The following is a 23,148-nucleotide window of genomic DNA, read 5'->3' as shown; positions in this document are numbered from 1 at the left end:
AGGGAGGGGATTCTCCCCTCTGCCCCACTCTGGTGAGACCCACCTGCAGTGCTGCATCCAGCTCTGAGGCCCCAGCACAGGAAGGACACCAACTTGTTGGAGCAAGTCCAGCAGAGGGACACCAATTTTGAAATAGCAGTAATATAAAAGTTCTGCATTCTACTTTTATCATTAGCTTCCAGTCTCATAAAAACTTAAGCAAACTCATGCTTAACAAAAAGGCTTTACTTTCTTTACAGCTCCAAAATGGCTTAGGTATCTTCATATGAAAATCAGAAGTGTTCTCTTATTGTAGCTAGAGGCTATGCCTATACAACTTGTATGCAAAATGCTTGTGGTTTTTAAGACCAAAACTGCTTCTATTTTGGTGAAAAACATGTAACCTGAGAAAGCAGGCTTGAAACTTGAGGACTGGGAAAGAGGGAGAGAAAGGAAGAGGAAATACTTCTGAAGGTTTGCTAAGTGCTACAATTTATCTGTGTAATGATGATTTCCTGCCTGATGGTTAGAATGTTATGATGAAATATTTGTATTCTGGAAAGGGTTTTAACATTGTCTTCAAAATACATTTAATGACATTTTGGAACTAGGAGTAAAAAGTGAGAATATGTGTTTATGCTGATGAGAATCATTATCTTCATAGCTGGAAGGAACATCTTACTGTGTGAAAAGCTAGAGAAGGAAGGGTAGAAAGGGAGGCAAAAACTTGGAAAAGTGTTGAATCTTAGTAAAAGTATGTTTCTCTGAAATCTCCTTTAGTATATTTGCTTACTACATAGATCATAGTACTGATAGGAGAATGTCATCTGAGACTTCTGTATCTTAGATACAGAGCATCAGATTTTATAGAGTTGTCCTCTTCATGGTTCCCTAAGCATGCCCTTCTACCACACTCACTGCTGCCTGTTTTCTCACTTGGTACGATATTGCATCTATTCAGGCTATTCAGCTATTGCATCAGGCACTCATGGCAGCTCTGCATTCAACAAAACCTCCTCTTCTGCTTCATATTTTCTTGTCTCTTCTCCATCAATATAATCACTTGTATTCCAGTATTTGGTATGGTGGCAACTATTGGCAAAGTAGGAACCTGACAGTTTCAGTGGGATTTTTACTGTCTCTAGACAATGACCATCCTTAGTCTACTCCAAGTTCTGCTGTGGGTCAGGTGCAATTAATATAGTGCTGTCTCTGATGATGGCATCTCTTATAATCCCCTGGAGGGAATTCTAATTTAGCACCTTGTATGCATAAAATAATGTTAATGTTTGTGATAGATTTATAGCTCTCAACTTTCATTTGCCTTCTGTGGCACAGGATTGCATGCTTCTTGTAGTTTGATATTGCTTCATATGTAGCAGGGCATAAAACCAACTTCTCCAGAGCAAAGACAAGCTTTTGCCCAACCCTACTCACTCAGGTTCAGGAGGCTGTGTGATCACATTGGAACTTTGTAGGAGATTAATAATTAAGCTGTAGGTAAGGTTAATTTATGTCCCCTTGCTTTGCAAAAGGAAGCTGATTTCATGTAAAAATAGTATTATAATAATGTATTCTATTAATGTCTTCATTTTAAGAGCTAAACTAGTTATTACACTATGAATTTTGTTATTATCTTTTCCACAAGATCACCTTGCCCTTTCAGCTAGCCAGACATGTATCTTAGACTTCTAGTTCTTTCCAATTCTAGAGAATTGGAAATGGCAAGAGAATTGAATCCCTTATTCTAAAGCAAGGTTTTCACAATCACCTCCATTAGCAAATCTGATTTAAATTGTTGTTGTTGTTGTTAGCCTTTTATTAATGGCTGCGTAGGTAATGCTTCTTTACATCTGCCTTAAGAGAGACTAGCAGCAGCTTTTGGAAGAGATTTACAGGGCTTAGCTGTGGGAAATAGATGAGGGGGAATTTGTATGGCAAAGACTGGGGAAAAAAGTATTAAGCTAAAGATGGCAGCCAGGCTCACGTAAGAGGATGGTATTGGTGTTACTGGGGAGCTGTCTGCTACATTTGCATTGTCTTCTGTACTTTTAAAAAAAATTTATAGAATTTTTAATAATAGTTGTTTGTGTATCTTGAAAATTATAGATTGCATTTTGTCTCAATATGAATTTTATATTATTGTTTTTTCACCACTAAGAAAATGTCCAAATAAGCAATATATTATATAGTAGGCATCAACATGACCTCTTACACAATAGATGACTCAGGCACCACTTTGGTCAGAGTGTAATGCCAGGTGTCACAATGCTTCTTCTAGGTGATAGAATTCACATTTGTAAAGGGAAAAGGCACATTTTACTTATGTATAAATCTAATTGTGAGTTGTTGTGAGGGCTTGGACTGGTGAACTCAGCATTTGTAGCATTTGGAAATTTACAGGTAGGTCCTTTGACAAGCTTTTTGTTTGTTAATTTTGATTTTTTAGTTAGTTGGAAATTTCTGCTGACAATACCAAGAAGCTCAATTAAAGAAGCCTGGAATTAAAAAAAAAAAAACAACCAAAAAAACCCAAACCAACAAAAAACCCCCTCCAGCACAGAACCCCCCCCCTGTCTAAACATCTAGTATCAATCTAGTGAACTGAATTCTGGTGTCTGAACTGATAGAAATCTTGGTCAACTTGAGCCTGTGTCTTTAAGAATAGAGATTACTGTGGTGTGCCATGTACTGTTGGGCAAATTATTTTGGTCTTAGTCAAACAAGTGAGAACTAAGAAAAAAAAAGCCAATATATTACAGAATTTCAATTAAAAAAATTAAATTTACCTTAAAAAAGGTAAAACTTTCTTTTATTGCTTCTGAAAATGGAAAAATTCTCAATGTTCCTCTTGCTCTTCTTACTCTGATCAGTGCTGTAAATATTTGTGGGGCTGTTGCTTTGATAGCTGCTTGTGAAGAAACTAGCTAGTGATGACAAACTAGAAGATATTTTCTTTATGCAGTCTTTCCAATTCTTCATAACTGATGACTGTTCTGTAATGTACCTGAAAAAGATAAATAAAAACAAAATATGAGTTTATGTTTGGCTTTTTGCTGCTTTTTAGCTGCACTTACAATCTGTGTAGGAGAGATTGGTAATCAGGAGAATGTATATTTAAAAATAACTGATAACATATGAAGGTACTGTGAACTTTCTAGCTAATCATCCTTGCTTTGTTTCTGTACAAACAGATTTTCCTCTGGTAGTTCATAAACTGAAATAAACTTCAAGTTAAATGTGTGTCAAAGCTGCTTTTTCTTTCCGCTTGCTTCTATTAAAGTTTTTTTGGAGTCTGTACACAAAACAGGACAATAATTTAACTAGGACATTCCTATTTACCTGATGGAAACACAAAGTCACTAATACACAGATTTAAATTACGGCTGAATGACAGTAAAAAGGAATGGCATGCAACACTGAGAGACCTGGATGACAATACAATATGCATATTATGGAAAGTGTCTGAATTAGTTGCTCAGAAATTTTTGTGCTATGAACACAGCTTGAATACTTCACTTATTGCAGAATTAATTGATTCCTGTGTTTCTCTGCTGCAGGAACTCATTATACAATGACAAATGGAGGAAATATCAACAGTTCAACACATTTACTGGACCTTCTGGATGAGCCAATTCCTGGAGTAGGAACATACGATGATTTCCATACCATCGACTGGGTTCGAGAGAAGTGCAAAGACCGAGAAAGGCATAGACGGGTACTTGAGATAAATAACAGTACTTTTTTGGTTGGATGTTGGAGTTAAGGTCTGATTTAGTAACACATGCAAATATATGCTTGTCCTTTAAATTTGTACATAGTTGCATCAGCTAGAACTACTGGAATACTGTTTAAAAAGCACTGCTTAGTTGGATACCTGCAGTCTTGCAACATTGTTGTAACTTGGAAAGGCAGCAGTAATTTAATAGAATGGGAATAAGTCCCTGTCACCCAGATAATATTTTTAAAGTACTGCATTTTTTGCATGCTAGTATATTTAAGGCTATTTTCCAGTGTAGATGTATTTGTAGTAGTACAATAGGGGTTTTGGTGGTACAGAAAAGCAAAGTGTAATGCATATTGCTTTTATACTGACATAAGTGTGTCTGTGCCACTGCAGCTAAGTGCACAGAGTAAAAATAACGATAAAATAAGAATAGCAATTTTTTCAGTACAGTAACTTCTGATGTTATTACTAATAGTTGTCCAGAAGTACTATACAGTAGTTCTTCAATTTTTTGTTTTATTTTACTTTTATGTGTTTTTTAGTCTAAAGATAAGGGTGTTTCTATTTGAAATAGAAGTTTTGGAATTTGAATCATATGAAATAGCTTATTATTAGTATGCTAACAGTATAATTGAGGTTCAAAAATATTTAATCAATAGGAGGGAGATAATGTTAAATTCATGTTTTAGGTGTGTGCCATAGAAAGTATTCATTCTAATAATGTATTTCCTGGATTTTAATTCTTTAAATTATGCAAATATATGTTTCTTGGTCGGTTGCTTGATGTCTGAATAATTAAGCTGATTTATCTATGTAAAGCACTAAATACAACCAGAACACTTGTGATTTCAAGAGAGGGTTTATTTGCCTGCAGCTTGCACCATGTAATTTGTATGTCATACTTCCTTTTTTGTCATTATTCATATTACAGAAGGACATACAACTCTACATACCCATTTTTCTTTGCAGATTAACAGCAAGAAGAAAGAATCAGCATGGGAGATGACAAAAAGTTTGTATGATGCATGGTCAGGATGGTTGGTAGTCACATTAACTGGTTTGGCATCAGGTAAATGAAAACACAAAGGATCCTTTTCTTATATTTGTCAGCAAGCATAGTTATTGTGTTTTTCCTTTGTTCTCCACCAACCCAGCTAAGAGCTGGCTCAGTCTACTACAACAATTCCATAAGGAAAGAAAAAATTGACTATCTTGATTTACAGGCTTCACCATTTTGAGGTGAGGGTTTAGTGATCAGATGGGAACCAAAATCGTCACTGAATTTAGAGAGACTTTGTCAAGTGTTTCAAAATTTCCACCTACTGGACTATCAATGTTCTTTAATCCTGTGATTGAGATTTATGTTTTCCCTTTCTGTAAAATTTTGGTTTTTACCTGTAGGATTTCTTGTGGAAGTGTCGATTGTAAAAGTAGCTCTGGTATATGTGTAGTTTTGGTAGGCACAATTCCTTGTAAAGCATGTGTTTATAGATTAGTGAATTCTAGCTGTATGTTTGTCATATCTATACAGAGGTTCTTCCACAGAAAATACTGACTTTAACAGGTAGAGTTTGTTCACCTATATTGCAATTCTCTCTTGCCTTCTTAACGTATTTTAGAATGAATTTTATAAGTAAATGCATCCAATAGTTTGTGGCCCAGCTTTCAGACAGTGCTGCTGCTTTATCTGTTAGTATAGTTTGAAGTGATTAAAACTTGCAGGAAGGTAAGGTCACAAACTCTGTGCCCAGTTATTTTTAAAAAAAGTATTTAAAACAGACATTTTAGATTAAATGTTAGGAAAATTAGTTAATTAGTTGTGGAGTAAAGCTATGCCTATTAAAAAACATGGTAACAGTATGTTTTTGTTGGTTTTTTTTTTTTTAATTACTGCTTAGATATATACATAATCACTTTCACACATCACATATAAATTAATATATATGCAAAGTTTGCAGCATGTTTATATACTCCTGGATGTACAAACAAGGATTGTATAATTAGTGGAAATTGTTTCTGATCATTTCAGTGTGCACATGTAGTGTGGTGTTTTCAACCCCCTAAGCTGCTGTTTATTAAAATTCCTTTATTCAGTTTCTGAGCAACAAAGTTAGCAAATTCACATCTTGAGCACTGGTAGGTTTTTCAGTCTCAGATGCCTTCTCTTGTATGTCTAGTGGATCTTAAATGGTAGAACCTTGAGTTCAGTCACAAGGAGATCTTAATTTAGTTGAAGGTCTGTTCTACTGAAATACTGCTTTTGACTTGCCAACACATGGGCTAGAATACTTTTCCACCTTTTAGACAGGTGAATTCCATTTCTTTCCAGCAGGCTTGGTGCCATGTAAGCTGCTCCATTACAAGAAAGTATCAGTTCTCTTTTTACTCTTAACTCCTTTGTTTCAGTGGACTGTTGGAGAATTGTGGTATAGGGGAAAAAAAGGCAAGGAAAAAAAATCTCATTTAACTTGGGAAATATACAAAGTACTTAATTTTTCAGAAAATATTAGGCTTACCATAATGAAAACAGGCTATAACCCTGGAAATCAGTAGTATATTAAATGCCTATTTAATTATGTTTTCTGTAATCACAATTTACATCCATTGATACAAGCACATTCCTTCATTTTAGCTGTATGTATTATTTCTGTTTACCAGAATATTAATACAAAACTGTTTCTACAACAGGGGCATTGGCAGGATTAATTGACATTGCTGCTGACTGGATGACTGACTTAAAGGAAGGCATTTGCCTTAGTGCTTTGTGGTTTAACCATGAACAGTGTTGTTGGGGTTCAAATGAGACCACATTTGAAGAGAGAGATAAGTGTCCACAGTGGAAAACATGGGCAGAACTAATAATTGGGCAAGCAGAAGTGAGTATTCTTTGATGGTTTTGTTCAACAGCTTGGCTGAATAGGGAAAGAAAATAATGGTCTTAAGGTTAGGATTTTAAACAAGAATTTGGGTTGTGCTGTCTATGCCATTTTTCAGTATTTTAATTGATTAATAGATTATTGTGTAATAAATGTGTGTTTCATGAACTGCCAGGGATCTCGGAGTGTTGCAAATGTAAGGAAGTTAAGAAAATATAGAACTGTTAATGCAAGAATTTATTTCCTTTATCATAGCTGTATGTAAATTAAATCCATTTATGGTGTTCTCTGATAACTAAGAATAGATTTGTTTTGTTTTTTCTGCCACAATTGTTTTAAATAAGGAAGATTTACTCAATATTCACTAGATTTTAGCAGCTATTAGCTGTTAAAAAATATACCTGTTCTGTGTTTATTTTTTCTTTTTAAGGGAAGTGTTAAAACACTTTCTACCTTTTATAACCCAGTCTGTGCTAATGTGCAGGTGTCATGACTTTATGCTTTTCAAACAAAACTCTATCTTGGCACTAATTATTGTGCTTCAAAATGTGTGTATAAATGTATTTGCAACAAGAGTACTTCTGGATTATTTTAAGTAGTGATTTTGCTCTTATGTCAAGTCTGTTTTCTGACTTTTTGTTTTTTTTTTTTAGGGACCAGGTTCATACATAATGAACTACATAATGTACATTTTCTGGGCACTAAGCTTTGCCTTCTTAGCAGTTTCTCTGGTGAAGGTATTTGCTCCTTATGCCTGTGGCTCAGGGATACCTGAGGTGAGGTCTAAATAATATATATATATATTATAGGTGTTTCATATTAATGTGTAGATTACTGCTGCCTTAGTGGGTTGGGGGAAGGCAAGAGGAAGCACCCTGTGCCTTTTGAAGAAATATATTAATACAAGCATTTAAATTGAAAACATGTAATTGTGCTAATTATTTCTAAGAGAATACAAATTTAAAAGAAACTTGTGGATTAGTAGATTTTGCTTCTGTTGGGACCTTTTTAAGGAAGCATTTGGCTTAGTATACTTCTGAAGAATGATTTCCATACCTCCCCTAATCCACACCCTCCCTGTGGTGATAAGGGAGCAGTGATTGACACAATATGGGTCGTTTGATAGAGCAATCAGTCTTTTGTTGCAGTGGCTTTAGTTGCTTTAACTAGCACAAACCAATGGACAGTCACAATGTGAAATGTGTAATATCCTCAAAAACTCACCGTTTACAATTTCTGTCTGCTACTATCCACAGAATGGGAGAGAAAAATCCAAAGTCAAATCAATTCTTGTCAGTCTCACTTCTTCAGCTTTTCTGTAAATATTTTTTTTATCTGCCTCTATTTAAGCCTGGAGTAATTCTGTACCATTATTCCAGAAGAAATTTCATCTTAAATTTGTTTTCAAATCTAGCTATCCTTTCTTTCTAGATGCAGCTGCCCAAGTGTTTTGGTACATCCTATTTATGGACAGGCTTTCCTATGATAGCTGTATATTATTTACTCTATGTGGGCATATATTCTAGGCTGATAATATAGCACTCTTAAGCACAGTAATACCTTTGGCAAGTGGCACATTTTCAGCTGGAGATAGGCTGAATCTTTTCTATCTTTATGCTAAAAAATCTACTGTTGATTTTTATGTAGTGATGGAAAGACATGAAGAGAAAACGAGTGATATTGATGCAGGTTGGGATATTGCTACAATAGATGATCTTGAGTATGGTTTTTGCAGGTTTATTTTTCCTTTGGAAATTTTCTGCCTTTAGCTCAATAATTTACATCATAAACTAATGAATCCAGTCTTAGAAGCTGCTGCAGGTTAATTTTCTACTAAATGTAATTGATAATTTAGTTTTATGTTATTATGTGTTTTAGAGTAAGTTGCAATGGAAAGCTTCTGGCAAGCAGATAGACTCATTGTGGCAATCTGAATGATACATGTTTTGAAGTGTGACAAAGTCATTTGAAAAAGCTGGCTAAAATTAAAGGATGAATTATTTTCTGAAAATTGGAGAATGCAGTAACAGATACAGTTTTTTATTTCTTCCAGATAAAAACTATTTTGAGCGGCTTCATCATCAGAGGTTACTTGGGGAAGTGGACTTTGATGATAAAAACAATTACTTTGGTCTTGGCTGTTGCATCAGGTTTGAGTTTAGGAAAAGAGGGTCCTTTGGTACATGTTGCTTGCTGCTGTGGGAATATTTTTTCCTACCTCTTTCCAAAATACAGTACAAATGAAGCTAAAAAAAGAGAGGTAAGTTCTTGAAAAAGCATTTCTAGAATGTATTGAATTTTGGTTCATTTACACTGATTTGTTTAAAAGATGGTATTTGTTCTCTTGGACAGTGTTTAGTGATTATCAGTAGTTATTTATTATGTTAAAAACAATGTATTATCCCCAGCATTCTCACAGGTAAATAATTTTTATGGCAGAGTCAGTTTGTGTTTCTTCCATCTTAGAGACCTTTTGATTTTATTTAAATTTTTTCCATGCTTGTCTCTCCATTTTGGTAATTGATGAGTATCTTCAATTGTGAGGACAGTAGAGTACTCTTGAGCCCATGATCAGAGTGTTCCTGGTGACAGCAGTGTTTTCTGCCCTGTTTCAGTTCACTGTTGTTAATGAGAGTGGGGTGGGTTAGGCTCCGTACCAGCCATGCAGCTCTCACCCCTCTGTGTTGGCAGGGCAGCAGGAGAGAGTGAGATGAAAAGCTCAGAGGTCTGGATGAGGACAGGGAGATTCCTCACCAGTTACCACTGCAGGCTGAACATACTAGACTTGAGGAAACTTATTTGGCTGCTAATAGTAGAGTAGTGAGAAATGAAAACAAAACTAAATGTGTCTTGCCTCCACTTCTTGAAAAGCACAGCTTCACTCCCCGCTCTTCTATCCCAAAATGGCACAAGGGGATACTTTGTCTCTGCTGATCCTTCCTCTTGACACTTTCTATACTCCAGTGTGGGGCCCCACCCATAGGAGACAGTCCATCACAGTTGTCTTCAGCAGGGGTCCTTTCCACAGAGTACAGCCATTCAGGATTGCCCCAGCCTGGGTCACCCACAGGCTGCAGTGCTTGCAAGAAACCTCATCCTGTTTGGCTCCTTTTCAAAGGCCATGGCTCTTGCCAGAAGCTTGCCAGGAGTTTGCTCTGGCATGGGCTGCAGGGTGAAGATCTATTCTGCCAAGGTCCTCCATGGGCTGCAGGAAAACAGCCTGTGTCACCATGGGCTTTGCCACGAGCTGCAAGGAAATCTCTGCTCCAGCCTCCTTCCCTCCAAACTAATTCTCAGACACTCTTTCCATCCCTGTTACCAGCTTTGTTTCCCTCCTCTGGATGCAGCCAAGGACTTTGACATTCTTGGCATGTGGGGCCCAGAGCTGCACAGAACACTCAGGGTGAGGCCCCCAAGGCTGAATGCAGCAGGACAGTCACCTCTGTTTCTGCTCATGCTGTGCTTGATGCACCCCAGGATGGGGTTTGCCTCTGTGTTCCAGGGCACACAGAGCTGCTGCTGACCAGCACCCCCACATCCCTCTTGGCAGGGTTGCTCTCCAGCCACTTCTCTCCCAGTTTACCCTTGAGCCTGGTGTTACTTCATCCTAGGTGTGCAGCATTTGGACTCATTAGATTTTATGCCATTAATCATTGTCCAGGGCCTCAATCTACCTAGATCCTTCTGCAAGGCCTCCTGTCCCTCAAGAGGGTCAGTTGCAGTTTGGCAGCCTCAGTTTATAGCTATACTGAAATTCTGTTGTTCGTGTTTACAACATAGACTGCAACTCACCCTCTCACCTTTATTCTTTTCCAGGTGTTGTCAGCTGCTTCAGCAGCAGGAGTTTCTGTAGCCTTTGGTGCCCCAATTGGGGGAGTACTTTTCAGTCTGGAGGAGGTATGTCAAGAGATGGCACTGAAGAATAAATACTTTTGAAAGTCTCTATTAGTTTAAATAATCTCAGACTCCTTTAAGCTGTGAAGTCTTTCCTAAGAATGAAATTATTTTTGAACCTTTATTTCAAAGAGTCCTGTTACCAGCAAAGTCCTAAAGATATTTTTTCCTTTTTTTTGAATGAATGTCAGCTTTACTTTGTTCTTAATTATTTTATTCTGGAAAAGGGCTGAGTCTGTTAATAATTGCAGTTTACATACAGATAGAGACACAGCAGCTTTTCAGTCTAGGAGTTCATTCAGAAAAAAAAAAAGAAATAGGGCTCTTAATTTTTGAAAAAGGCTTTAGAAACTTTTTGGACAGTTTTGTAAAGTAAGTTTTTAAACTTTACTTAAGGCTTCAGACACTAAATACAATTGAATATGATAATTAAGGGCAAATAAAACTTACTCCCAAAGCAAGCAAATTCATTTCTCCAAAAAATGTTTTATACTAAATTAGTTTTAATTGTAATTTTCAAAATGCAGAAGAATGTTATTTCTACCATTGACATTTTTAAAGACTATAAAAAACCCTAGAAATCTCTGAATTGAAAAGTAGGGGAAGTATTCTTTCACATATAATTTTGTTATATTCTTAGGGGATTTTGAGGAATTCCTCTGTTGCCAGAAAAATACAGTAGAAAACTGTCTTGCAATTTAAATCAGGCTATGTGGGGCTTAAGAATGAAATTGCATGTTCTGATTTGAGGCCTTTAAATTTTTTTGTTGTTATAATCATACTTCTAAAAAATAACAGACCTGTGAGAAACCTTTCAATATAGGTTGAAAGGAGAAGAAAATATTAGCAGGAAGTGTGAGTGCATGATCTGGTTCTCATGAAGACTAATTAGAGACAAAAAGCAGAGAAACTTTTAAGCATAATTTGTAGTGTGTCATTTCCTAACAGTCTTTAACAGTTTAAGAGTTGAAACAGCAGTGGTTTCAACATTGCTGTAGTATTGTCTTTAAATCTGAGTTGTTGAGCTTTTTAAAAATGTAGAATCTGCTGGAGTATCAGTGCTTCAAGTGATAGGAATAATTTTTTTAGCTTATACCATGTCAGCAACAGTGTTCTATCACATCATTAACTTGTCTTTCCAGGTTTTTAATTGAATCACTAATAATTCTGGTGTATTGTCTTTTGCAGGTCAGTTACTATTTCCCACTGAAAACTTTGTGGAGATCGTTTTTTGCTGCTTTAGTAGCTGCATTTGTTTTAAGGTCCATCAATCCTTTTGGTAATAGCCGCCTAGTTCTTTTTTATGTGGAATATCACACTCCTTGGTACCTTTTTGAACTGCTTCCTTTTATTCTCCTGGGAGTATTTGGTGGGCTCTGGGGAGCGTTTTTCATCCGAGCAAATATTGCATGGTGTCGTCGACGCAAGTCTACAAAATTTGGGAAGTATCCTGTCCTGGAAGTTATTATTGTTGCAGCAATAACAGCTGTGATTGCATTTCCTAATCCATATACAAGGCTGAACACCAGTGAGCTTATTAAGGAGCTCTTCACAGACTGTGGGCCATTAGAATCTTCCTCGCTCTGTGACTACAGAAATGATATGAATGCAAGCAAAATTGTGGACGATATTCCTGACCGTCCAGCTGGCACTGGAGTCTATTCAGCTATATGGCAGTTGTGTTTAGCACTCATATTTAAAATAATCATGACAGTCTTCACTTTTGGTATCAAGGTAAGTGGGAATGCAGTAGCTCTCTTAACCTGCTGTTATCATTTAATTATTACCTTTCTCATTTCCCATCTCTCAAAGCAAGAAGCTTTGTTTAGTTTTTTCATGTTATTACTTTTTAAAAAGTCTTTTTTCTTTTGGTTAATAAGCAAGTCTTGTAGCAAACAGTATTAACTTTAATTAAATTCAGAATAGCCCTTTGTTCAGCTGAGTAGAAATGTGCTAAATGGAGTAGGGAGCAATAACTGTGGATGGATGGCTCTTTGTATGGACCTGACTCAGCAAAAAGGGATGTTTTTAAAATTTCCAAGAGCAAAGTTCAGCATAACCACTCAGGTTCCCTAATCTGTTACTTGGAAAAAGAATAGAAAAATAGAATGCCCCTTGCACTACTTGGTGGTAATTCTTATATCCACTCTCCTCATTGTTCACATAAATGTAATCACTACAGATGTTAAAAGGAGGCAGTGGTGATTTCTTTTGCTGTATTTTCCAGTATTGCATGTTGTGATGAGAAAGAGGGCTTAGTTCATGTGACTGTAATGGAAATTTCTTCTCCATTACAAGCATAGTAATTTTTGTTTTTCCCAGTTGTTTCATAGATCTGTTTTGTAGGTGGCTTCAGATTTTCCCCAGTCTTTGGCAGTTTTCTGAATGATGATGTATAACTGCCATGCCTTCATAATTTTCCATCTTATCAGGCTCCCTTCATAATTTTTTATAACTACGTCATTATCATATGTGTCTCAATGCAAACTTCCTGTAGAGTATTCACTAAGCAAGATTTGTGTTTAAATTTGCCTTAACTTTTCAGTTTAAGGTGCTGTTTCATGTAACAACATGCATAAGGGAACACTTTTTTTCTTTGATCATTGGAATATGCTGTGCAGAGAACATCCTTGGAAATACTCATATCTTGACTGGTGACAAGCCTGGGCAACCTGCTGTAGATGACCCTGCTTGAGCAGGGGTAGACAGTCTGGGGCAGCAGCTTCAACCTTGACTATTCTGTAACTGATAGAACAATAACATGTTGTGTTTCTTATGTTTCGATGTTTTAGAAGATGTTACAGGTTGTATTTGAAGTTATGTTCTATATGATGGTTGGTGAGTAAGAGGAATCTTAGACTATGTATTTTAAATGCTAGTCTTCCTTAGGTCTGTAATTCAGACAATGTTCTGTGCTCCAACTGCTTCCACTTGTTGTTTACTTTTGTATTCACTTACTGTGGCTCTTTTATATCTAGGACATTGTTTTACCATTTGTGTGTTTTTGTGCATCTGGCTCTTTTGCATGGGGTTGTCACCACAAGGTCACACTGCATATTGGAATTCACTGGTTTACAGAATGGGAGAACTTATACTTCGTTTGGGTTTGGTTTATTTTCTCAGAACTTCAGCATGGTAGAAATAATTTTGGGAAGTTTTGAGAATATATTTATTACCTTGTCAGTAGGCAAGGAGTCGTGTTGCTGTCATTGATGGAACTGTGCTGCGTGAATTTCTTGGAAGCTTTAAAGCATGTGGATGGTTTGAATGTCAGCCAGGATCTGGAGATGAGGATGTTACTTTAATGATACTTATTTGCTTTAGGCTTTATCTCTATAAAAGAAGCAAATTCAAAATAGAAAGAAAAGAAAAAAAAAGAAAAGAAATAATATTACATTGTCATTTAAATCATTATAAAGGATCCTCTGGGCTCTCCAGATCTGTTCCTGGAGGTGTAGCCATCTGCAAACACGTATCTTCCCCACAGGAACTGTTTTCCTGTGAGGTAAGCAAAGCTACCCAGCTGCTGCCAGTGGGGCAAAGTGATTCCTGCTGCTATTACTGCTCTGGACATGCATTACCAGGATGCTGATATGGCAGGGGTTTGGCATTTTTTTGTTTGCTTTGGTTTGGTTGGTTTTTTTTTCCTTCCATGCTTTTGTACCTATACTGTAGTGCCTGTTATCAGTAGATTAGTTCCTGTGTCTAAATGCACTACTGCACTACCAAAGAAGTGGAAAGTTGGACACATATCCTAATCCTTGCTTCTTCTAAAGATGACATATGTGACACAGGACAAATCTTTTCCTCTGGAGTGTAATTTGAGCTTGCTCAAAGCCAAGCCCCAGAGAAGAAAGCTGAGAAGAGGAAAAACTTAGCTGTTTTCCCTTGCTGCTTCTCTGTGAAGATTCCTCTTCCCTTTGTGATTTGTGATTCACGGGCATATGTGAAAAAATGGACCTGTAAAATCATTATTACAGTTAGACTTGAACCATTATCTATGTATGATGGAAAGAAGAGAAGCAGCTAGTGCATAAAAACTTATATTACCAAAGGACCAGAAACAATTTGGATGCAATTTTCATGTGGAGACTGAATTTCTGTGGCATACTGCTAGCACAGTAGGATCTGAGGCAGTTTCAAAAGTTTATTAAGTTACTTTTTTATTGGAAGTATGGATTTTTCCAGGGTACTGTTGTATTGTTCACCAAGAAAGAATTTCACTCAGGAAAAAAAATTGATTTTAGCAGTTAGGAAGGGGCTTAGATGTGTAATTAATTGTGGGAAATAACAGCAGTGGTATAAATGTGCAATTTGAATACTAGACTAAAATAATAGCACTGAATATTACCTCTATAAACACTGAAATATTAGGTAATTCAGTATAGGAATTAAGGATTATTAAACCTTTTCTCAAAACCCATGCTGCTGACTGTCTAACACAAAGTTTGTTTTTCCTTGGTTTGTTGGTTAGAAATCATCTTTGCAACCACAAATGTAGACAAAATATAAAAGAATAATAATAATTATAAACTGTGTTTGCTTTTCCTTGGTTTGTTGTAGAAATCTTTGCAACCATAAATACAGACAAAGTATTATAATACTAACAGCAATAACAATTCTGAAATACATTTCTGCACCAGCTATTGAACACCAGAAATCTATTATTTGGAATTCCACAATACTTAAATTTCACAGCTGCACAGTACAAGAAAAATTAGATGATGTGTCTTGTTGCAGCAGGAATGCAATATGTTATTTCAAAAAGATGGGATGAGGTGTATTTAAACAAAGTAAAATTTTTATTCCTTTTTTGTAGTCACAGCTGTACCTCAGTCACAGTATAAAATATTTTGATGTTAACAACTTCTGTGAGGAGAAGCAGCAGGCATTTACAGTTTATTGAGACATTTAGGTACCAGTATGTTTTTTGGAAAGATTAGCTTCATAAGGAGAAGAAAAGATACACAACAGTTTCTTTATATGAAACTGCTGATAAAAGCAAGTTTGCAGTAATATTTTACTCAGCCATGGTTATGTGACAAGGCTTTAGTTAGTAGCAGAAAAACATTTTCAATAGCTAAAATGACAGAAGGATCTTCTTTTTTCTGTAACCTGTTACATTACCTACTTTTTGCAGTAGGGATTGTCTTGCCTTTTTCTCTGTTAGTGTGTTTAGCATTCTATATACACCAATTTTATAGGAAATAGCAATAATAGTACAATACCTCTTTTAAAAATGACCTGTTTAGTTAATTTATAGCAGTGTCAGGAAGCAGTTTAGGGAGGCAGTCAGTCCTGTTTAGTAAGTGAATGTTGACTGAAAAACATGAAAAAAGAAGTGAGACAGGAAATGATAAGGAACACTTCAGCATGATTAGCACAGCTCCCACTGGACATGCAATGGCAGAGGATTGTGCTGTTGGCTCTGAGTCTAGTCTGTGGTCCTGTATTGGTAGTAGGTTTTCTCTTAAACACAGTAAGATATAAACAAACATGCTCATAAAATGGTTTCTGCTAATCAGGTCAATCAGAGATATCAGTAGCATTCTGTAAAGTTCTGCTAACCTTCCAAGGTCACTTTAAGTGGTTTTAACTTGACAGTTTGACCATTTGTATCTCTTTCAGAAAAAGAAAATAGAAAAAAATCACTTGTTAAACAATGTGTCAGGTATGTTCACGGCAGCATGACAACAGTTCTGTTTTTATTGCAGGTTCCATCTGGGTTGTTCATACCTAGTATGGCAATTGGAGCAATAGCAGGAAGGATTGTAGGAATTGCAGTGGAGCAGCTGGCCTACTACCATCATGACTGGTTCATTTTCAAGGAGTGGTGTGAAGTTGGAGCTGACTGTATTACCCCTGGTCTTTATGCTATGGTTGGTGCTGCTGCATGCTTAGGTAAATAAAATATAAGAAATAAGTATCTGATTTCTTCATATATAAAAATAATTCAAAAATGAAAGAAGATATAAACTTGTTCAGTTTTTATAGTTTTATAGGACTATTTATAGGAACTTCCCTCCAAAATACATATCTCTACAAAACCTGCAAATCCTTGTGATCTGAGGAATAATGTGAAATCTAAATTGATGAGAAATAGGAAAATTTTAGTAGTCTCCACTTTTTCTTTTTGGTATCAAGAGATGTTATTACTACATTGATCAGAAAAATCAGTTCCTTGAAATGTATGAAGCACAGCATTTACAGTGGCAAGTACAGTTAAAAGTATTAGTTGAAGTGGTGTGATCAGCTGTCACATCTACATGAATTGCAAAAGTTATTCTTGAAATTCAAAATCCAAACAAAAGTTTTAGAAGTGTGTAAGGTACTTTTAACAATTCTAATTGTTGAAAATCAGCTTTATGGAAAGAGGCTTAAGTTGGACACCTAAAATTATCCTTGTTTAGCCTTGGTGGGCTTAGAAATTCAACTTAAAAGCTGTTAGGACAGATTCTGCAAGTAGACCTTTTCTTTAAGGAAAAGTGTTTGGGCAATCAAACTAGTAATACAAATTTAGGTTTTGGAGAGGTGGTTCTGGTTTTTATTAGTGCAAATTGAATTGCTCTTGAATGCATTGAAGGACAGTAGATTATTTTATTGAATGAAGATACGGCATCAGAAACCTTAGTAGAGAAAAATTATTTTAAATAATAATGAAATAAATAATCCCTGTCTTCTGTTGTCCAAGAAAGAGATTTCTTTTCATCAGCTCATAATTCTGTTTAGCTTTAATGATTAAGCAACAGCATTAAATTCCTAATCCTTTGGACAACATAGCTGTTAATTTACTACTGTGACATTTTGCATTGGTTCCATTCTTTTTTCAAATTCTTATCTTACTGGATGTTCTTGCATTTCTCAATGCTTTTAACCCTGATGTGGTATGGAGATATACATAGTTTTATTCGTAGTGTACATTAAATAACTGTACATGATTTCCAATACCCTTTATTACCTCCCTTTCTATGAATTTTCCCTAAAACTCTCTTTTTTCGCTTCTAGAAGTTTTGTGTTAATTTTCTCTGTCTGCTTCTGTTGGTATTATGCAGAAGGATGTTTGTCAGATGTCCTCTCATGTCAAAATTATGTTTGTAGGTCTCCACAGGAGGACAGAAGATTCTGAAATCACTGTTACCTGATACTCAAATGTTACTGGCTGTCATTTTCCTTGCAGGTGGTGTGACAAGGATGACTGTGTCCCTGGTAGTTATTGTCTTTGAGCTAACAGGAGGGCTGGAATATATTGTGCCTCTAATGGCTGCAGTCATGACCAGTAAGTGGGTAGGAGATGCCTTTGGTAGGGAAGGCATCTATGAAGCACACATCCGACTGAATGGGTATCCTTTCTTGGATGCAAAGGAAGAATTCACTCACACCACACTGGCTGCTGATGTGATGAGACCTCGGAGAAGCGACCCGCCCTTAGCAGTTCTGACACAGGATAACATGACTGTCGAAGACATAGAAAACTTGATCAACGAAACCAGCTATAATGGCTTTCCTGTTATTATGTCTAAAGAATCCCAGAGACTTGTGGGTTTTGCTCTAAGAAGAGATTTAACTATTGCAATAGGTAATTAACTTTCAGTATTGCATTGTTATTATGTTCGCCAGTTTAAATCATTTTATATTATTTTATATTTAAAATAGAATTTACTTTGTATGTTTCTAGACTCCAGGTTGATTTAAGTATATGATAATATATCTTCAGTAGCAGGCTCTGAAATGAAGAAAATCGTCATCTATTTGTCTCTGTTGTAAAAACAGAAGTTGTCATACTCAAGTAGGTCAAAACATCTAATGGGGTATTTTTTAGTTTTTTGAGTCTTTTGATAGTATCTCGTTTCCTCGAGTAATTGGGTAATTCTCATTTTTGACCAGCAGTATTCTGTGAGAATTGCTGTCCGAGTAATTTTAAAATGTATATGCTATTTCTTTCTGACAGTGTGTAATTTATATTTGTTATAACAACCAAGATTGTATTATGGAGAGATAAGTGCAGTATTAATTATTTTAGGTTTATGTTTTTCAATCTGTGTAATGGGAAATTTGTCCCTGAGCACATGAGGGACATCTCTTTCTGGGTGAGTATTAGTGCTTGTGTGATACTTGTGATGGTGCTTTGTGCACTGGCAAGAAAAATTCTGTGGATTTTGAGGTTAATATCATAACCAAAGGAAGGAACACACTGTTATGTAAGAAAATGTTACAACACTGTAACATTTAGTGCATGAAATAAGGGAGGGAATTGCATCTTAAACTACTTTTTCTTTTATACATTTCTCTTAAACAAAGATACTTGAGAAAGGGACAGAAGTCTCCAAAAACTTTTTTAAAACATGTTTTGTGAACTGTTTACTTCAGTCAGATTTTTGCCTGTGATCTTACTACTATATTGTGTATACCATGGTATTACATTACATAGGATGTGTATGAATGTACAAAACTTGGAAATTATTACTGACACCATACTGGTTTAAGTTTGCATTTACTTGAGTAAATGGGGGAATAGCAGAACATCCTTCTTAGAATATGCTTTCAGAGATGAGACTCATTTCAGCTGCTGAGATTGTACAGTGAAGATGGCTTAGTCTTGGGTTGTGTCTGTCTTAAGAGTCAGTGCCCTGGCAGCCAGGAGGGCCAACCCTGTCTGGGGAGCATCAGTCACAGCATCACAGCTGGGCAAGGGAGGGGATTGTCCTGCTCTGCTCTGCACTGGGGCGGCCTCACCTCCAGTGCTGAGGGCAGTTTTGGTTGCCAGATCAGAGGGTTATAAAGCCATCAGAGATGATCCAAAGGAGGGCCACCAAGATGGTGAAGGGCTTTGAGGGGAAGCTGTATGAGAAGCAGCTGTGGTCACTTGGTCTATTTAGCCTGGAGGAGACTGAGGGGGAGACATCATTGCAGTTACTTCCTCAGGAGGGGAAGAGAAGGGGCAGGCACTGATCTCTTCTCTGTGGTGTCTGCTGACAAGACCTGAGGGAGTGGCCTGAAGTTGTACTGGGGGAGATTTAGGCTGGTTATTAGGAAAAGGTTCAGAGGGCTGTTAATTGAGACTGACTTTTCCCTGGCAGTATCTTCAGGAGCTGAATATATTATTTTTTAACCTTTCTGTCTCTTTATAGTAAATAAAATTTACATATTGGTGTGAGAAAATTAGTTAAATAATGACTAAAGCAAATGGCTTTTGTGATTTTTGCACAACTACTTCCTGGGGATAAAGCAGTGGCTATGGAAACATTTGTGAGAGCTTGTTTATTGAGCTGTCTGCACTAACGTCTTACTCCAAGAATGTAAATTCTTCCTCTGCTGTTTTTCCCCCTTCCCTGTCTTTCTTAAAGAAAGTGCTAGAAAGAAGCAGGAGGGGATTGTTGGCAGTTCCAGGGTATGCTTTGCCCAGCATACCCCATCGCTTCCAGCAGAAAGCCCTCGACCTTTGAAGCTCAGAAGCATACTTGATATGAGCCCTTTCACCGTGACAGACCACACACCCATGGAAATAGTGGTGGATATTTTCCGGAAGCTGGGTCTGAGGCAGTGCCTTGTAACACACAATGGGTGAGTAAAGTGGCAGCAGTGCTGTGCATTTTGTTAGATACAGTCATTTTCACTTCCAGGATCAAAGTATTTGAACCAGGATATACACCAGGATCATGGTATTTGAACCCATATGTTTGGTATTGCAACTGAGGACCCCAGCTGTTCATTAAGAATGTGCTTTGCTGTAGCACCTCTCTGAAATTCTTATGCCTCCCTGGTATTCCAAGTAAGCAGGTAGATGATTTCAGTCATTTTATGATGTTCTGTTCAAAATTTACTGCCATTCAGCAAGCTTGGTCTGTGAGACTTGCATGTGGAAGAAACACAGCTTGTCTTGCAGAAATTTAGTCTTGTGTGCTGCACAATCTAAGGCCTGTATTTCCTGGTTATTATCTATGTTCTGACAACATGAAATGCATCAGCAGTTACTGAACCTCTACAAATACTGTGTTCATAAAGAGTAAAGGAGAAAGGATCTCTCCTTCTGAAGTCTAGTGAGAGCAGTTACCACCAAGCTTTTGTTTTTTTTGGAATACTAACATCTAAACTGCTGCTAGTTCTGGAACTTCGATCTGCAACTTTTGTTTCTACAATTCAAAATATTTCAGGAAAGAAATTTTAAGATTTAGAATGTTTCTAAGTGAGACTGTTGGGAGTTGTCCTGTGATTATGTACTAAATAAATCAGCCCCTGGCATGGAAACTAAATGTTCATTGTGATTGCTTCTAATCTAAACTGCTCCTTGTTTTCTTTTACATGATCTTTTTCTGTGCAGCTGTTCCTTTAACATTCTGCTTTCCTATATCTCTTGCATTAAACACTTGACATGCAACATCAAAGCTCCTTACCACAGTATCTTCCATTCCCTTTAGCATGTCTTTTAAGGCATCTGGGGAGTGAAATGTTGTCTGCTCATTCATGTATTTAGGATTGATCAATGTCTTTGGGACAAGAAATCTGAAATGACTGGGACTTCCTTAGTTTTTCTATGGGCAAAAGGACTGCTGCTATATGTGGCAAATGTTTAAATATTGCATTGGTTTCCAAGTTTTTTTCAGATGTATTTTAAAACAAATTTACTTAAATGTTCTCCTGCCTGTTTTTATCTTTTTTTTTTTTTTTCTTCAATGCATCTCTGTATGGAATGGCAAGTAGTGTTTCCAGAAACCTTTCTCTGGTAGGGAAAGGACAAAATGATCTGACACTTGGAAATTAGTGGGGGCATGCAGTTATTCTTGTTTTGGGGAGGGAAATTGAAATTGATAGAACTTTGCTGAAAAATATTTACTGTGATAATTTTTGTCATAGTTTCTGTTGTGGTTGAGTGCTCAAACATTGACATTGATGCTAAAATCTTTAAAGAAAGCTTGATTGTGCAAATTCGTCAAGCTCTGCTAAAAATTTTTAACTATTTTATGATAGAATAACAGGAAGTATGGATGGCTTTAATATTTATTTTATCCTACTTCAGTTTACAAATTTGTGACATTCCACGAGCACACTGTCATTACAAGAAGAGCAGATCATAAATACTAGTACTGGTGGTGTTTAGTCATGGCATACAGCCTTGTGGACATCAGCCTTGTGGATTTTCTGCAAACTGAATATACCTGCTTCAAGACTTGCATCAATGTACTGGTTCCAATCTCGATTGGATTGTACAGAAATTGGTGCAGATGACAGAGAGAAGACTGAGCCTTACTTCTCCAGATTTGTACCAGAATATCCATGGCAGGGAGTTGCTCTTGATTTGTCCTGTCATGAGCAAGAAATTTGTCTGAATTTGTCTAAGGACACCAGATAGCCCAGTTCTGTAGGGCACCTTCGAACCTCAGTTGATGTGACTTTACACAATTTATTACTTTGTTCATCTGCTGTGGCTTGTTAAGTTGTGAGTAATTATCTGTATGTGAGGAGAAATAACTATTAAACAAATAAAATAGATTTTCATATCAGTGCCTTTAAAACCCCAAAATATGTGAATTCAGGGTGAAGAGATAAAGTTTGCTACCCTGATGTGTATCTGATATGAGAAACATAACTGCTCTGGGATGATGTTCAGCATTTTGGGAGAAAAAGGAAAAAAGCAAAATTTGGGAAAGGGTCCTGACTTTCAAGTAAATTCTCATTTAATTATCTCATTAGCTTTCCTGCAACCATTCATTTTTTTTCTTTTTTTCTTTCTTTTTTTTTTTTTTTGGTTTTTTTTTGGTTTTTTTTTTTTTTTTTGTTTTTAGTTTGCTCTAATCCTTTTTCATTATGATTAGAACTTTTTTTTTTAAATTTGATTTCACACACAGTTATTAGCATAACATAATCTGTTGCAGGATTGTCTTGGGGATCATCACAAAGAAGAACATATTAGAGCATCTCGAGCAACTAAAGCAGCACGTCGAACCCTTGGTGATTAGATATATCAGATCTCATAATTAGACACATTAGAAGTCAGGAAGCATGAAACTTGTGAACTGTTCAGGGCTTTTACAACATCGGCTGAGCAACAATCTTCTTATGCTCAAAATTTTTATTAAACTTAAGATGTGCAAAATCCTTTTGTAGAAATGAAGCTGTAAATGTGAATGTACTGTTAGTCACAACATTAAAGGAATACTTGTGTTGTTGAGATCACATCAGTCCAGATGGTTGATCTCTTGAATTCCCCAGGTGGGAAGGCACGCAGCTAGGAATACTTTTTCCCTGCCTTTGCAAATTAAGATTTTCTTATATGCCAATTTCTTTTTCCGATTTGGACAGCTTTAAATAGCAAAGTATCACATCTTTTGAGAAGCAAAGATAAGCATGTTTTAATTGCATCATTAGATTTTCCCTGTAATCCCCCTTTATCAACATGATTTTAAAAAATATTCTTATTTTTAAGCAAAGTCCTGCGATTTTATGTAAAGTCTGTGATTCTGCTGCTGTTACCTACAGCAGTGTACTCCTTTACAAAATGTGCAGTCATACCAGCCAAGTGGCCTACTACTATGCTGACTGTTGACTTCAGAATCTACAGTTGTAACCATGATGTTGTGAACTAACCCCTTAGATAGGTGGTACACTTTGCCTTAGTTTGGACATGGGTTGCTAGTTCCATGTCTATTAAACATACCCACCATGTTTAGCTGCTTA

The 23,148-nt window shown here is 36.5% G+C and overlaps 1 protein-coding gene across 4 annotated transcripts in view; it reads left to right on the top strand.

The window, feature by feature from the left end:
• Nucleotides 1-23,148, top strand: part of CLCN3 (chloride voltage-gated channel 3) — a 63,008-nt gene that overhangs the window by 35,871 nt on the left and 3,989 nt on the right. For 2 of the 4 annotated variants that reach the window (XM_079306459.1, XM_079306462.1), the window contains 11 exons: nt 3,540-3,697; nt 4,676-4,775; nt 6,395-6,582; nt 7,236-7,358; nt 8,636-8,842; nt 10,399-10,479; nt 11,665-12,210; nt 16,191-16,377; nt 17,654-18,052; nt 19,821-20,037; nt 22,347-22,422. In XM_079306459.1, the coding sequence (XP_079162585.1) occupies nt 3,540-3,697; nt 4,676-4,775; nt 6,395-6,582; nt 7,236-7,358; nt 8,636-8,842; nt 10,399-10,479; nt 11,665-12,210; nt 16,191-16,377; nt 17,654-18,052; nt 19,821-20,037; nt 22,347-22,422 (2,282 nt within the window). The remainder of the gene's footprint in view (nt 1-3,539; nt 3,698-4,675; nt 4,776-6,394; nt 6,583-7,235; nt 7,359-8,635; nt 8,843-10,398; nt 10,480-11,664; nt 12,211-16,190; nt 16,378-17,653; nt 18,053-19,820; nt 20,038-22,346; nt 22,423-23,148) is intronic. The other 2 variants (XM_079306460.1, XM_079306461.1) reach the window with 1 other exon arrangement.

Source organism: Erithacus rubecula (assembly GCF_903797595.1).
Source record: "Erithacus rubecula genome assembly, chromosome: 5".
NCBI lineage: Eukaryota > Metazoa > Chordata > Aves > Passeriformes > Muscicapidae > Erithacus > Erithacus rubecula.
This window is presented reverse-complemented; position numbering and strand designations above follow the sequence as displayed.